The 13,236-nt window shown below is 30.0% G+C and overlaps 5 protein-coding genes across 13 annotated transcripts; 3 read left to right on the top strand and 2 right to left on the bottom strand.

Annotated features, from left to right (window-relative positions):
* Positions 1–310: 310 nt before the first annotated feature.
* On the top strand, positions 311–987 carry LOC114879910 (NADH dehydrogenase [ubiquinone] iron-sulfur protein 6, mitochondrial). Its single transcript, XM_029195315.2, has 3 exons — positions 311–475; positions 557–733; positions 816–987. Exons 1-3 carry the CDS (start codon positions 341–343, stop codon positions 879–881), a joined length of 378 nt encoding a protein of 125 aa, XP_029051148.1. The 5' UTR covers positions 311–340; the 3' UTR covers positions 882–987.
* LOC114879908 (protein SYS1 homolog) lies at positions 976–1,818 on the bottom strand. 2 transcript variants are annotated; one of them, XM_029195313.1, is made up of 2 exons: positions 1,726–1,818; positions 976–1,638 (listed from the first exon to the last, which is right to left on the bottom strand). In XM_029195313.1, exon 2 carries the CDS (start codon positions 1,533–1,535, stop codon positions 1,053–1,055), a length of 483 nt encoding a protein of 160 aa, XP_029051146.1. In that variant the 5' UTR covers positions 1,536–1,638; positions 1,726–1,818; the 3' UTR covers positions 976–1,052. The 2 variants fall into 2 exon arrangements, with proteins under 2 accessions (XP_029051146.1, XP_029051147.1); XM_029195314.1 differs by having other exon boundaries at positions 976–1,629.
* On the top strand, positions 1,802–3,824 carry LOC114879907. 3 transcript variants are annotated; one of them, XM_029195311.2, is made up of 7 exons: positions 1,802–2,160; positions 2,307–2,381; positions 2,479–2,612; positions 2,701–2,836; positions 2,920–3,200; positions 3,256–3,372; positions 3,775–3,824. In XM_029195311.2, the coding sequence occupies exons 1-6, from the start codon at positions 2,018–2,020 to the stop codon at positions 3,366–3,368; spliced, it is 882 nt and encodes a 293-aa protein (XP_029051144.2). In that variant the 5' UTR covers positions 1,802–2,017; the 3' UTR covers positions 3,369–3,372; positions 3,775–3,824. The 3 variants fall into 3 exon arrangements, with proteins under 3 accessions (XP_029051144.2, XP_029051145.2, XP_029051143.2); XM_029195312.2 differs by lacking the exon at positions 3,775–3,824 and adding an exon at positions 3,447–3,708; XM_029195310.2 differs by lacking the exon at positions 3,775–3,824 and having other exon boundaries at positions 1,804–2,160; positions 3,256–3,708.
* On the bottom strand, positions 3,566–4,626 carry LOC114879911 (60S acidic ribosomal protein P1). Its single transcript, XM_029195316.2, has 4 exons — positions 4,408–4,626; positions 4,125–4,272; positions 3,742–3,843; positions 3,566–3,660 (listed from the first exon to the last, which is right to left on the bottom strand). Exons 1-4 carry the CDS (start codon positions 4,477–4,479, stop codon positions 3,647–3,649), a joined length of 336 nt encoding a protein of 111 aa, XP_029051149.1. The 5' UTR covers positions 4,480–4,626; the 3' UTR covers positions 3,566–3,646.
* Positions 4,627–4,776: 150 nt separating this feature from the next.
* On the top strand, positions 4,777–13,096 carry LOC114879897 (PHD finger protein 20). 6 transcript variants are annotated; one of them, XM_029195272.2, is made up of 17 exons: positions 4,777–4,878; positions 4,956–5,665; positions 6,629–7,157; positions 7,228–7,362; positions 7,518–7,544; positions 8,220–8,320; positions 8,458–8,543; positions 9,023–9,419; positions 9,520–9,900; positions 9,988–9,999; positions 10,135–10,863; positions 10,931–11,059; positions 11,169–11,249; positions 11,507–11,930; positions 12,019–12,419; positions 12,492–12,725; positions 12,792–13,096. In XM_029195272.2, the coding sequence occupies exons 2-17, from the start codon at positions 5,329–5,331 to the stop codon at positions 12,911–12,913; spliced, it is 4,125 nt and encodes a 1,374-aa protein (XP_029051105.2). In that variant the 5' UTR covers positions 4,777–4,878; positions 4,956–5,328; the 3' UTR covers positions 12,914–13,096. The 6 variants fall into 6 exon arrangements, with proteins under 6 accessions (XP_029051105.2, XP_029051102.2, XP_029051101.2 ...); XM_029195269.2 differs by having other exon boundaries at positions 4,778–4,878; positions 9,499–9,900; positions 10,940–11,059; positions 12,792–13,095; XM_029195268.2 differs by having other exon boundaries at positions 4,778–4,878; positions 9,499–9,900; positions 12,792–13,095.
* Positions 13,097–13,236: the final 140 nt, after the last annotated feature.

Here is a 13,236-nt window from a genome sequence, read left to right as displayed (position 1 = left end):
ATTTCTTTTTAAAAACGGACGGGTATAAGTATTATAGTATAAATATCCCGGTTCTCCACGGAGGCTTCCGGGGTACCGGAACTCCGGAACTTCCCCGGTGATTTCCGTTTCCCCTTATGGTCTCTCATTGAACAAATTAATAGACTTCTTCCCTTACACCCTTTCTTAACCAAAGAAAGCCATGTATGCGCGCATTATACCCACGCTATAAGAAATTAAATATGTATTTATGATGCTAAGAAGTTTTTTATTTTAAGAGCAGCATCGCAAACATTTCATGGAAATTCGCCAATTTCTATATAAGTACGACATCTTACCACAGAACTTAGAAGCAGAAAATATGGCGAATCTAAAAGTTGTTAGGTTGCTCGAAGCTTGCAACAAACAAAATAAAGTTAATTTCATAAATATAATAACAAGAAATGTAGAAAGTAAAGCTCCGGCTACTGCTAAGCAAGTAACTCATACTGGTCAGGTAAAGCGTCATTGATAGAAATACTGATTTATTGCACAATTAATTTTTATGATTTTAAATACATCGTATATTTTTTAATAGGTGTTTGATGACGATGATTATCGCAATGTAAGATTCATAAATAGACAAAAGGAAGTTAATGAGAACTGGGCTATTAAATTAATAGACGAAGTTCCTCCTGAACCTGCAAAGGACAGAATTGTATCTTGTAATGGTGGTGGTGGACCCTTGGGACATCCAAAAGTTTATATTAACTTGGTAGAGTTTATACTTAGTTACAGTTTCTTTATTAAACATTGATTAAATAAATTACATGTTATTATATAATCTTTTATTTCAGGATAAGCCTGGTAACCATACTTGTGGATATTGTGGCTTAAGATTTTACAAAGAAGATCATCATTAGTGAATAATATGGTACATACAGGTTGTTAAGTAGTAAATTATAAAAATATTTTTAAAAATATTATAATATATAATGGAAATATAAAAAGATAAAGTTCTCCTTTGAATATTCTTTAATTCAAAAGTAATATTCACTTAAATAAAACTTTCATTTTATAATAACAATTATGTTTTACAGAGCTGTCTTTTGATTATTCATACCTAATGGTATTGCTTGTAATTCTGTTTTCATACAAAGAAATTCACCACAAACACACATTATACTTAAAGATACAATATTTAAACACCACCAACTAAAAGTTGAAGGAAAACTTGCATTGTATGCCCAACAGCATAACAAATGTATCAGATGTGCTGTGCAAGCAAAGTCCATACACTGTTTTGTTCTTTGCACTAACCACCATAATGCAAATGCTCCAATTAATGCATTTAAAACAAATATTACTATTATAAATTGGCCAGCAAAGTCTCTAACATGTATTTCCTTATAATGAAAAGCATAGTCCAATGACTTTGTTGTCCCTATAAGAGAAGCAACAATCCAAATCCATAGCCCAAGGCAAAAATACATAACAGTTTGAACAGCAATTATTTGAGATATTATAAGAAATGGATCCCATACTGTTTTACGAAATTGTCCAGAAATATTATTCATTGTTCATAAAATTCTTAGTTCTTCTATTAAGGAATTAAGTCTTCTTTGTGTTGTCACTTTTATACCTTATTATCATTTTCATCCATTTTGTAATCTAAAAGCACTATTAAATATAAATATTTAACCTCTGTTCATTATATTAACTGGTAATTATAAATATATGAATCTTATTATATAAAGTACTACTTACATGAATCTATAAAAATAAATTTTCGAAAATGTGACAGTTACCATGTATATAAGTATTTATACAGTAACATGGTCCTTTTATCTTTCATCGTACATTTTCTCTTTTGTAGCCACTTCAAGTGCAATGCAACATATTTTCCTTTCTATAGGAAATAAGTAATTATATTATGCAGAATACACAATTTAAATCAATCGATGACAAGCTTTAAGGAACATGATTTGATTAGGTTAACTTCAACATATGATCTATACAACTAATACTTCAAAATATACATATATATAGTTTGCGACGTATGAGACACGAGACTGACGTAAATATAACGCGAGTTACATGCAGCGAGTTACGTTGTAAAAGTAAAGTTGGAAAAATGCAGCTGTGGGATTTTGTTCGTAATATTTTTGGTGGAGGAAATTCCAAGGAACCTCCCATAACTGGGTAAATTATAATAAATTCTTTATTCATAAATTAAAGAAAGATTTATAATGTATGAGAGTACTACATCAACAACTTACAATTATCTTCTTTTTTGACGTGAATGAATTATTATGTTTTAATTACAGTTAACTGATAAATTTTTTCAGATATTTTGATCATCAAAATAATGACAATTTCATAAATCCAATTTGGCAAGATGATGAAAATGCATACAACATTAGGTAACCTGTGTTTCATATTTTGTCTGTAGATATGCTTTGTTTTCTTTTAAATGTTCTTAAAATAGAAATTTAATAATTTGAATCCTTTAATTTGTAGACCATTTGGAGAAAGCAATCGCTTCAATATCTTTAGTGATCCATTGCAAATGGCACATCACTTTATATCCCAAATAGATCATATGTTAAGCGATCATGTTTTTGATAAGTTCATGTTTGGCTTTGGTAATGAAGGTATATTTTTAATTTTAAATAAATACATGATGTATTCAAATTTACTTGTACTTTCATGAACATCATAATTTTGTTAAAATGTTTTTAGGACAGAATATATTTACAGATGCATTTCCATTTGCATCTCCACCTAATGAGAATTTACGTGATAAAATGTTAAAATCACCCAATCATGATATGTTAAGTCAACCAGCACTTAAGTTAGATACAGATTTAGATGGAAAGTAAGTACTGACATATTGTAAACTAGTATTCTTTTGATTCAGAAGATTGAAAATGACTGAAAAAATATTGTTCACTTGAACAGGATTACTCCAGATAATTTTTCAAATGTTTGGGATAAGCAAAATGAACCAAATTCAGAAGAGCTTAGACCATTTACACGCATAACTGGAAGATCTGTAATGAAAGAATATGTAAGGGGACCTGATGGGATTATAAAGCAAAAGCAAGTAATTCGAGACCATGAAGGAAATGAGGAAACAATTATATCAGAAAAAGCTGGTGAAAAAATGTACACTGTTGTTATAAAAAAGGATAAAAATGGAGTAGAAACGAAAACCGAAAATTTTTACAATACAAATGAAAGTAGGTAAATTATGTAGGAAGTTATACATTTAATACATAATTATATGAATTTTAGGTGATTTGACAGATGGAAAGGACCTGTTATTGAAAAATGACCCCACTTTCAATCATTTTAATGTAAATTTATTTCTATGGAAAAACTTCTTCAATCCTAACCCAAAATTATAAACAAGTAAGAAAATCCATATAGTAAATTTTATATAGCAAAGTACATACTAGTAAAATGATTTGTGTTCTGACTACTAGTATTCTTCTCTTTCTCAATGTGTTTGGAGATGAATATGGACAATTAAAAAAAAAAAGGAAACTGAAACATAACTATTGGGATGGGATTTGTTTATACTTGGTATATAAAAAAAAAATGATTCAAATTAAAAATATGTCATTTATTGTACAATACAACTGTACAAGTACAAAATTGTGGACTGAAATTACAATCCTTGTGTTTAGTCAAATAAACCTGTAAAAAAAGAATGCAATTAAAATAGATTCTAGTTCTTGGACAATATGATGCATGTTACATTACAAATAAATTACTTACCAAAGCCCATATCATCATCTGATTCTTCTTCAGGTTCTTCTTTCTTCTTTTCTTCTTTTGCTGGTGCAGCTTCTGCACTAGCAGGTGCTGCAGCTGCTGGAGCTATAAAAGATAACAAAATAGGTAAATGATATTATCTAAAAGGTAATCTATGTTATTTAATACTTATATTAAGTGATTGTTGCATAAAAAAATTAAGTTATATTCTACACCTACAAATATAACTATTACAAATTTTTATTCTTTTTCTTTTCCCTCTGTTGCTGACCTCTCTAATAAATAATGCTATTTAGATTGGTGGATGAAGAGGACAGGTAGTAAAAACTTTCAAGTTATTTCTAGATTTAAATGTAATAAATTAAAAACAGCAATGCTTTTACAACCTGCTGCAGGTGCACTTCCAACTCCTGATCCAATGTTTGTGATGAGTTCTTTTATATTTACACCTTCCAAAGCCTTAGCAAAAAGTCCAGGCCAGTAAGATTCCACTTCAACATTGGCAGCTTTCAAAATTGTTTGGATCTTTTCACCCTAAATCATAGATACGTATATAAAACCTTTCATTCATTTTAATACCATAACTTCATCAGCATTTATCTTTGTATTATAAATAAAATAAACACACAGTGTTATAACAGAATACAACACCACGTGAAAAATACTTACAGTTACAGCGACATCATCATCGACAAGGATTAATGCCGAGTAAATGCACGCGAGTTCAGCTTTGGTATTCATGTTTATAACTTATGTGTTTTATATTAAAACTGGATGAATGTTAATAAAGGTGCAAGTCGCTGATACGGCCTTAGCTCTTTAGAAGAGAACAAGCACCCAATATCGTTCTACCCAGCACTCAGCACGAAGGGGAAATAGAGCGAGCTTAACGGAAATCACGTGATGTAACTTTTGGGGGATATTGCAATGCAGCGATGAAAAAGGCTTAACAAGAATATGGTCATTCTATTGGTTAATTTTACAAATTTATATAAAAATACTTTATACCATGAAGTCATTGCATTGCATTGTGTAAAATATCTCATATTTATTAATTTCATACATTATAATGTTAAGTATTACATGCTTCAGGTAATAAAATGTAATCTTGAAAATAGCCTGCTCCACATATACAAATTTGTAAGTAAAAGTATAGTTAAAAAATAAGACTAAAGAACTTGAAACAACTTTAATAATTAATTTATTGTGTGTTACAGAAAGGAATGATGTGTATTTAATGATCGCCTGTATATATTACAGCACATCTTCATGAATATTAGAAGGTGGCGCCACATAGTGAAACATTTATTTAGCAAGTGATAGGAGTATACTCTATTTTTTCTACTAATAACGACGTAAATGTGAATCGACATTCGAAAGCTTTGCATCGATTAATATCGTACACGTAATTGCATTAGTTTCGTGTCTTTATCTGAATGTTACATGTGATGTTTAATTTGTTTCTGAATTAGAAGTATTCGTGTCAAAGTGTTCGACACGTAGTTATTTGTTTCGTGTCCACCTTGTAGTTTTATGAATAGTTTGGCAAACACTTCTTTCGCGATACGTTGCTATGTAGTACCGGTGTAAATGAAGCGGCGGCGTATAGCGCGGTCGCGTGGTAAAGGGATACCGCCTTTGAGGATGATGAAAATGGCGCGCAAATGTTGCGTGCGTAGCTGTGAGGTTGATGTTCAGGATGCTAGAGCGAAGGGTTTACCGCTTCATAGATTTCCAAAAGATAATAATTTAAGAAGTAAATGGTTGGCTAGTGGTGGATTCGAGACAAGTTTCAAACCTACACCGGGTCAAGTTGTCTGCCACAGGCATTTTAAACGTGCTGATTACGAAGCCGCTAAGGGACATAAATTACTTCTGCGTAAGGGCAGTATTCCATCAGTTTTTGCAGATTATGACAATCATCCAGGTACGTTTGGTATAGTATAAAAAATCTTATCTTTACTTATTCCATATTAAATACTGTCAAATACAAAATTTTCATTAAACTATTTTGTATATCTTCTGCACATCATTGTTTACTTTTTTCAATGTAATTAATATTTTTTCCTACCTTTTTGTATTTAATGCTTTGTACAATGTTTAATCTAGGTACAGTGTAATAGATGATATACACTTGTTTAACTATATTTTTATATTTTATTATTCACAAAGTAATATATCTATTATATAAAGTATAGTTGTAATCATCAATGAAATTTGTTACATTGGTTTGATATTTCTGGTGTACACATAACACTAAAGTATATAATTCTTTTGTTAGTTTAGCGAGTATCCTAAAGTTTTGAATGAGTTTCCTGTAATAATCTCTATGAAGTATCAGATACTTACAGTTGTTCATTTAATACCATTTCCTGATCTCCTTCCCAGATGACAAAGCTGTCCAAAAGATGTAATTTGCAGTCAATATTCTGTTTACCAGCAAGCAAGAAATATATAGTTTGAAAAGATTCAGTTTAGTTTTAAATAAATAACAAAATTGTGTGAAAGATATAGAAACAATGCCTACAATGAAGTTCTTCAAGTCATAAATACAAAATTGGAAACAAAAAAAGTATATAGCATAACATTCTATGTATACATTTGTATTGGCAGTAAAAATAAAGATAGGGAAATATTATACGTAGTTATAAAAGATATTTAATAAATATTCTAATACATATTAAGTCAAATATATTGAACATTTTGACTGTCATGCCAAATTTATAGAGAGTTTATTTGTAATTAAATAAGTAAATAATGATGTGTGTATAGATGGATAGTAAAATTTGTCCAGAAATTTCTACATTATTCAAATATGGCAGACAAAGTGTTAAAGAATATTTTACTTTTTGAATTTTCCAATTAATCAATATTTAGATTTTTTTTACAGATCCTGTGATTATGTCTGTGAAATCATCAACTTCTTATGCGCAGGAGGATTTGGATCTCATTAATTCTGAGATTTTAAATTTAGAGCAATCTATTTCACCATTGGTATCTGAAGGAAGAACACAAAAGTCTGATAACCCTAAAGAAACATGTTCTTCTCAACCAGCATCATTAGCTGATTCTTTGAATGAGTTAGATTCAACAGAATCTGTTGACAACGGGTACAAAAATTTGAACATAAAAGAAAAAGACAGCATAAAAGAAGAAATTCCTGTAAAACAGGAAGCAAATGAAACTCCAGAGATACAAGTAAATACCATGGCAGTGCAATTGGGAATTGTTGAATCAGACATTGCAATGAAGCATATACAAAAAAATTTAATTATAAAAGAAGAATTAAAAAACGTAAAAATGGAAGATGAAAAAGTATTTGAGAAGTCAGATGAATTGAAACCAAAGATTTTAAATAAGGGTGGATTAAAATTTTTTCCTGGTGCCAAATTAGAAGCAAAGGATTTCAATGAAAAATGGTAAACTTCACAAATTGATTGATTTAATATATTGATTATTACAAAACTAATTACTGGTATTATGTTACAGGTATTCAGCCAAAGTAGTGGAAACTGATTGGGATGAAAGAGAAGTCTTGATCCATTTTGATAAGTGGAGTTCAAGATTTGATGAATGGATACCTATGGATAGCTCTAGATTACGTGTATTGCAAACACAACCAACGTGAGTAAACATTTTAATGAAAGTATAAAAATTATTCAGGTATTAGTTAAAAAAAAATAATAATAAAAATTTCAATACATCATCACTTGTTGCTTTACTTATCTTGCATGTTAAGATGGTTTTTGTAACATTTTTTTTCTTTTTTTTCTTTAAAGCGAAGAAACATGGGATCCGCCAGCATCGTAAGTTGATGTTTCATAATTGTTAAATAGATGAAAGCTTGAACCCTTTGTGGACGGGACCATCCGACGCGTGAGCGTCGGTGGGCCAATGTTAGCAAGCACACGTCCGCAAAGGGTTAATTAAATAAGTGCCATTAAATAAGAAATTTCAGTTCTGTTATACTTTATCCAAGACTGTCGATTTTTACAGTTGTGGATATATTATGCTGATATACAACCTAAATTGAAATTAATGAGTAGAATAGAAATAAAAGTATATGAATTTATTTATCAGCAACTGAAATTTTCATTGAAAAATATCGACATATGTTTTTATTAGAAAATCATGTTACAACATGGTCTTACTTAAGATGTTACACAAGCTGAAGTCGTTTTTATTTTAATATTTAAAAATTTAATACATATGTTTTTTTTTCCATTTGAAATCACACTATATTCCTTTTATATGTTGTTAAAAATAAACTATAATCAGTATTGTTATAGAGCTAACATAATATAAAAAATAAAATAAGCATATGTTAAATTTTCAACAATATTCAAATTATACATATAATTGAAATAACAAAATTAATGCATATATGAAAGAAATTGCTTGTTTAATTGTTTTCATTTATTTATTATAATGGCCGATAATATTTTTTCGGACGTAATAATGAATCAGTTTAATACCTTCAGGGAAGAAAATATGAAAGATTTTTCAGTGGGAGAAAGGATACTTGCTACATGGGCTGATGGTAGAAAATATCCAGCCAAAGTGAATGCAGTTTTAGGAAATGGTAAGTGATCTAACCTTAACTATATATATACACAAGAGAAACAGACTGTTGTCTATATTGGTGGTTTGATGTTTCTTGGAAGGATATTTGTTTAGTTGTAAAAATGGTGCCTTTTTAATATAGAATTGTTTTCACAGATAGGTATGATGTACTCTTTGATGATGGATATGCAAAGACGGTTAAATCGTCAAAAATGACAAAAATTACCCCAGCATCTACCAAGGTACGAATTTTGTTGTAAGGTTATGTTGTCCTATATCATTGGTATAAAAACTAGCAGACTGCTTATTTATTTTTTTACTCTCTCTTATTTGGTTGTTTTCCTTTTAAAACAGATTTTTTAAAATTTGTTTTATTAGTTTAAATGTTTAGAGATAAGTAGTTCTAGTTGAGATATTTTTATAAGAATATAACTATTTAACATTAGTGATAAAAATACATTTTGGGAATATCTTAATATATATTATTGTCTTACATTGAAATTTTGTGTAATACAAACTATATTATTATTTAAATAATGTACATTTTTTAATATTGTATAAATAATGAACAAAACAAAAATATTATTTATTATTTTAAAATGACATTAAGTTGAGAACATAAATAATTTAATGTAACATGAAAGGAATAAAATAATCAACAATGTATTGTAACATTTATGTAAAACAAGTTATAAGGTGAAATTTTATTGTTTTGTAATAGCAATTTAGTCAAACTGAAGAGTATATAGGAAGCAAGCAAGAAAGGAGAGATAAGAAAAGAAAACATACAGTTATGGAATTATTTCATACACATTCGAGGAAACGGACGAAAAATGAAGGAGATAAAGTAGCCAAAAAGCAAGAGGTGGCAATTAATGAAAATGGAGAAGTTACAGACAAAATTGATTTAGATGGTACTCTGTTTGGCCCTTGTTATGATCCTGGGACAGATCTATTACGGGGATTTGACACAAATATATCCAAAATGAAAGCTTGTACAAAAAAGAGCAAGAAGGATATTCCAAGAAATGATGTAAATCAGGAGGATGATGTAGGGCCAGAATGGGTAGATGGAGAACCTCAAGGAACTGAATCTTACATAGTAGATGGAAATGATGGTATATTGAGAAAAAAATATATTTTTAATATATTCTATAAATTTGTTTTGGATAAATTAAATGCAAATATGTTCTATAGGACCTCGTCGCTCAATAATAGTTGCAGATAAACGATTACCACCTGGATGGCAAAAACATTTTACGCAAAGAAAGGCTGGTACGTCTGCCGGGAAATGGGATGTCTTATTTCTTCATAAATCAAGTGGGAAAAAGTTTCGATCGCGAAATGATATCAAGGTGTTCCTAGAAAATCAGGGTCAATTCGATTTTGATCCCGAGAAATTTGATTTCTGTATTCACCGGAAAAAGAAAAACTATGGGCAAAAATTAAAACAACCGATTACAATGGATGTACCAAAGAAGATCAAGACTTTATTACCTAAAGCAAAAACAGCAGTAACAGAAGATCCGTCGCTGGTTTCAGCAAGTACACCAGTTACAACATTAGTGTCTACATCAACAACATCAATTACAGACGGTGGTAAGATTTCATATTCTATTTTTTATCTTTTTAGTTTTTGCTATGATCTTATTGGATTCATTACCTTTACATGCTTACTTGCATCAGGAGTAATTTATTGTAAGTTCTTGAACGTAGTATTAAAAGTTTATATTAAATTACATATATCAACTCCCTTTACTCCCTTAACTCCATTTATTAAAAATTTGTTGTAAATTATATATTGTATAAAGTTACCTTTGTATTCCTTAATAGCTGTTTTCATTGGCGGACTTCGCGTAGAGATGGAGGACAGTGCATATAAATGTCCAAAGCAAGGATGTAACAAGACATTTCGTAAAGAAAATCTTTTACAAATGCACATAAAACATTATCATCCAGAATACTCCAAATTTTTGGGATCCACGCCAAATGTTGCAGATTTAGCGTATGCAAGAACAATCGGAGAATCAGTCGAGGATATTATTCCAAAGAAATCAAATAACTTGTTAGACAAATGTAATAAAATTGGAAAGAAAAAGCCTATTCATGATAAAGCATTATATACCGCGCCTTCGTCTGTAACAAATTTTGTTCAATCTACGTCGCCGAAAGTAATTTTACCGGCAACATCTGATATAGAGGATGAAATAGATCAAGTAGAAAAATCTAACGATGTACCAGTAGAAGACATTAAATTAGAAAGAATGTCTCCAATTTCGAGTCATAGTATTGACATGGATGATGATATTGAAAAGAAACGAGATTCTTCGGCAATGTCACCTGGAACATTATTTGATATGAAAATTAAAGAAGAAAAAACACAAACTGGTATTAAAACTCTTCTTCCTGTAAGACCAGCAGTATCGTCAGAAGTGCAAAGGATTGACAGGCCAAAATCTTTAGATGAAGTTATTAATATTGATAGAATGAAGGGTCAACGGAAACGGCAATTATCAGAATACAGTTCTGATGGATTAAATAGGAATAAACGACGGAATGGTGGTAATAATTTCTTTTACTTTGTATTAGCATGATAAATTGAAAATATAAGATGTTATTACATAAATAGGCATTCCAGAACTTGATGAATATGGTGATTTGGATGATAGTGCGTTGGATACCGATGAACCGCCAACACTTACGTACAGATACAGTCGCAGGAAATCAGATTCCAGAAGCGATGAAAATAGTCAGAGTAGTAAGTTTTTTATAGTTAGACAAGTCATTTTATAATGAATACAGTTTTTTAATTTGTTTTTCTAAAATAAAGTGGCAAACTACTGTTTTATTATCTTATTTTTCTTTAGGTCAACTATATGATTCTCGCGTTGAAAAAGATGATACTTTGAAAGGGGATATTGCTAAAAAAGATACTAATGATGGGGAAGGTATATTTATTTTTTTTCATTTGCTTCAGTTTATCTTATTAACTCTTTGTGAACTTGACTTGGCGAACTATTTCCACTATCTTACTTGGTGGATAACCTGTGCATTGAAAAAATATATTATTTTTTTCTTCTTCCTTTTTTTGTTTGAAATTCAGAACTAACTCATACAGGTGTATGAATGTCGCACACTTGAAAATTTCAAAACGTGATTTTTTGCTACCATCTCTGTTATACAAAGTTATAAATTATATTTCTAGAAACTGAGGGTGTCATGATGATGATCAATGGCGAAATGGTAAAAGTGGAACAACTTCGTAGAGAAGAAATAATAAACTGTACTTGTGGATACATGGAAGAAGATGGTTTAATGATACAGTGTGATCTGTGTTTATGCTGGCAACATGGCCATTGTAATGCAATAGAAAGAGAAAAAGATGTACCCGAAAAATATGTTTGTTATATTTGTCAGAACCCATATAGACAACGCCCATCAAAGAAGTATTTCCACGATCAAGATTGGGTGAAAGAGGGAAAACTGCCAATGTTATCTGATCGAACAAAAAATCAGAATCAAGTAAATCAAAGAACAGCTATGCTAAAACGTTCTTATGATTTAGTTGCTTCTCTCTTGCAAATACAACAAGTATTGCACAGTTTAAGAGTAAAGATCAATGTAGCTCAGTAAGTATTACAATATTAAGCTTCTGAAAAAAAAAATAAATGAGAAGGAACGAAATCATTATTAAGGAGAAAAATTTGTTTATCATAGGAAAAAAGATCATCCAAAGCTATACCTTTGGGCGAAAAATTGGGAAAAGGTTGAAGTACCAAAACCAGATCTAACATCAATACCAATTATGGAAGTTACAAAATCAGGAAGTGAAGATGGAGATGATATAACTGAAACGTCTCATCGAGTCGAAGTAAAGACAGAAATAAAGTTCACTTTAAAAGATAATCACGATGAAAAATTAATAGCTTCAGACTCGGAGTTAATGAAAATTTTAGAAGAAGATAATCCAACTTCGGATGAATCTAAAGCTACATGCAAAAAAGAGGATTTAACAAATGAGAATAAAAGTCATATTCTTCTTGATGCGCTTACAAAAAGTGGTGGTATTGAAGAAAAATATAAAAATTCAACAACTTCGGAAATAAAACCGGATACAGGTAAAATATGAAATAAATTTAAATCTTTCATAAGGATCACAAGATTATAATTTTATATTTTCTTATCTACAGATCTGTTAACTAATCAAAGCATTGTATCGGAAAATGATATATCTATGCCAGCTGCTTCAGAAAATAACATGCATGAAGAACTAAAACAGGAAACGACACCGATACAACCTTTCATTCCCCAACCAGAAGCACCAATTGATCCAGGGGAATGTCGAATGCGATTATTAGAACATATTGAACATTTTCAAAATCATATAGATGCAAGATTAACATTTATTGAAGCACAAGTTTGTGGTATGTAAATTTCATTTTTTGTACATGGTGTAAAATCAAAGTGTCGATTGAGTTCATTTTTTACAGCACTGGAAGCTATGGATCCCGAAGATGTATCTAGTCCAGAAATTCAACCTCGAACTAAACAAACTGTTCAAATGCTTCTTCGAGATTTGAACACAGTACGAAAATTAGCCGCTCTGTGTTAAATGAAAATTATGTTCTTACAGAATATAATTTTTCTTCTTTAGTTTGATTTAAGAACTAACATTGTTATATAGCAAATGCACATTGTTTCATAACATATATTACCAGGAATAATTTATTACTGTACTATAAAATATATGTACAGTTTTGATTGAATAGGTGATTTATAATTATATTAGTGTTATTGTTTCAAAATTTCGTATTTTTTATATACATATGTAATATATGCTGCCCTTCGTGTAAATATAATAAAACTATTGTACTTGTAATATATATTTATTTACTAAAATAAAAGTCTGAAGATCTTTATTTAAATATGTGTATT

Source organism: Osmia bicornis, chromosome 6 (assembly GCF_907164935.1).
Source record: "Osmia bicornis bicornis chromosome 6, iOsmBic2.1, whole genome shotgun sequence".
Classification (NCBI taxonomy): domain Eukaryota; kingdom Metazoa; phylum Arthropoda; class Insecta; order Hymenoptera; family Megachilidae; genus Osmia; species Osmia bicornis.
The sequence above is the reverse complement of the archived record's forward strand: the minus strand, read 5'-3'. Positions and strand labels throughout refer to the sequence as shown.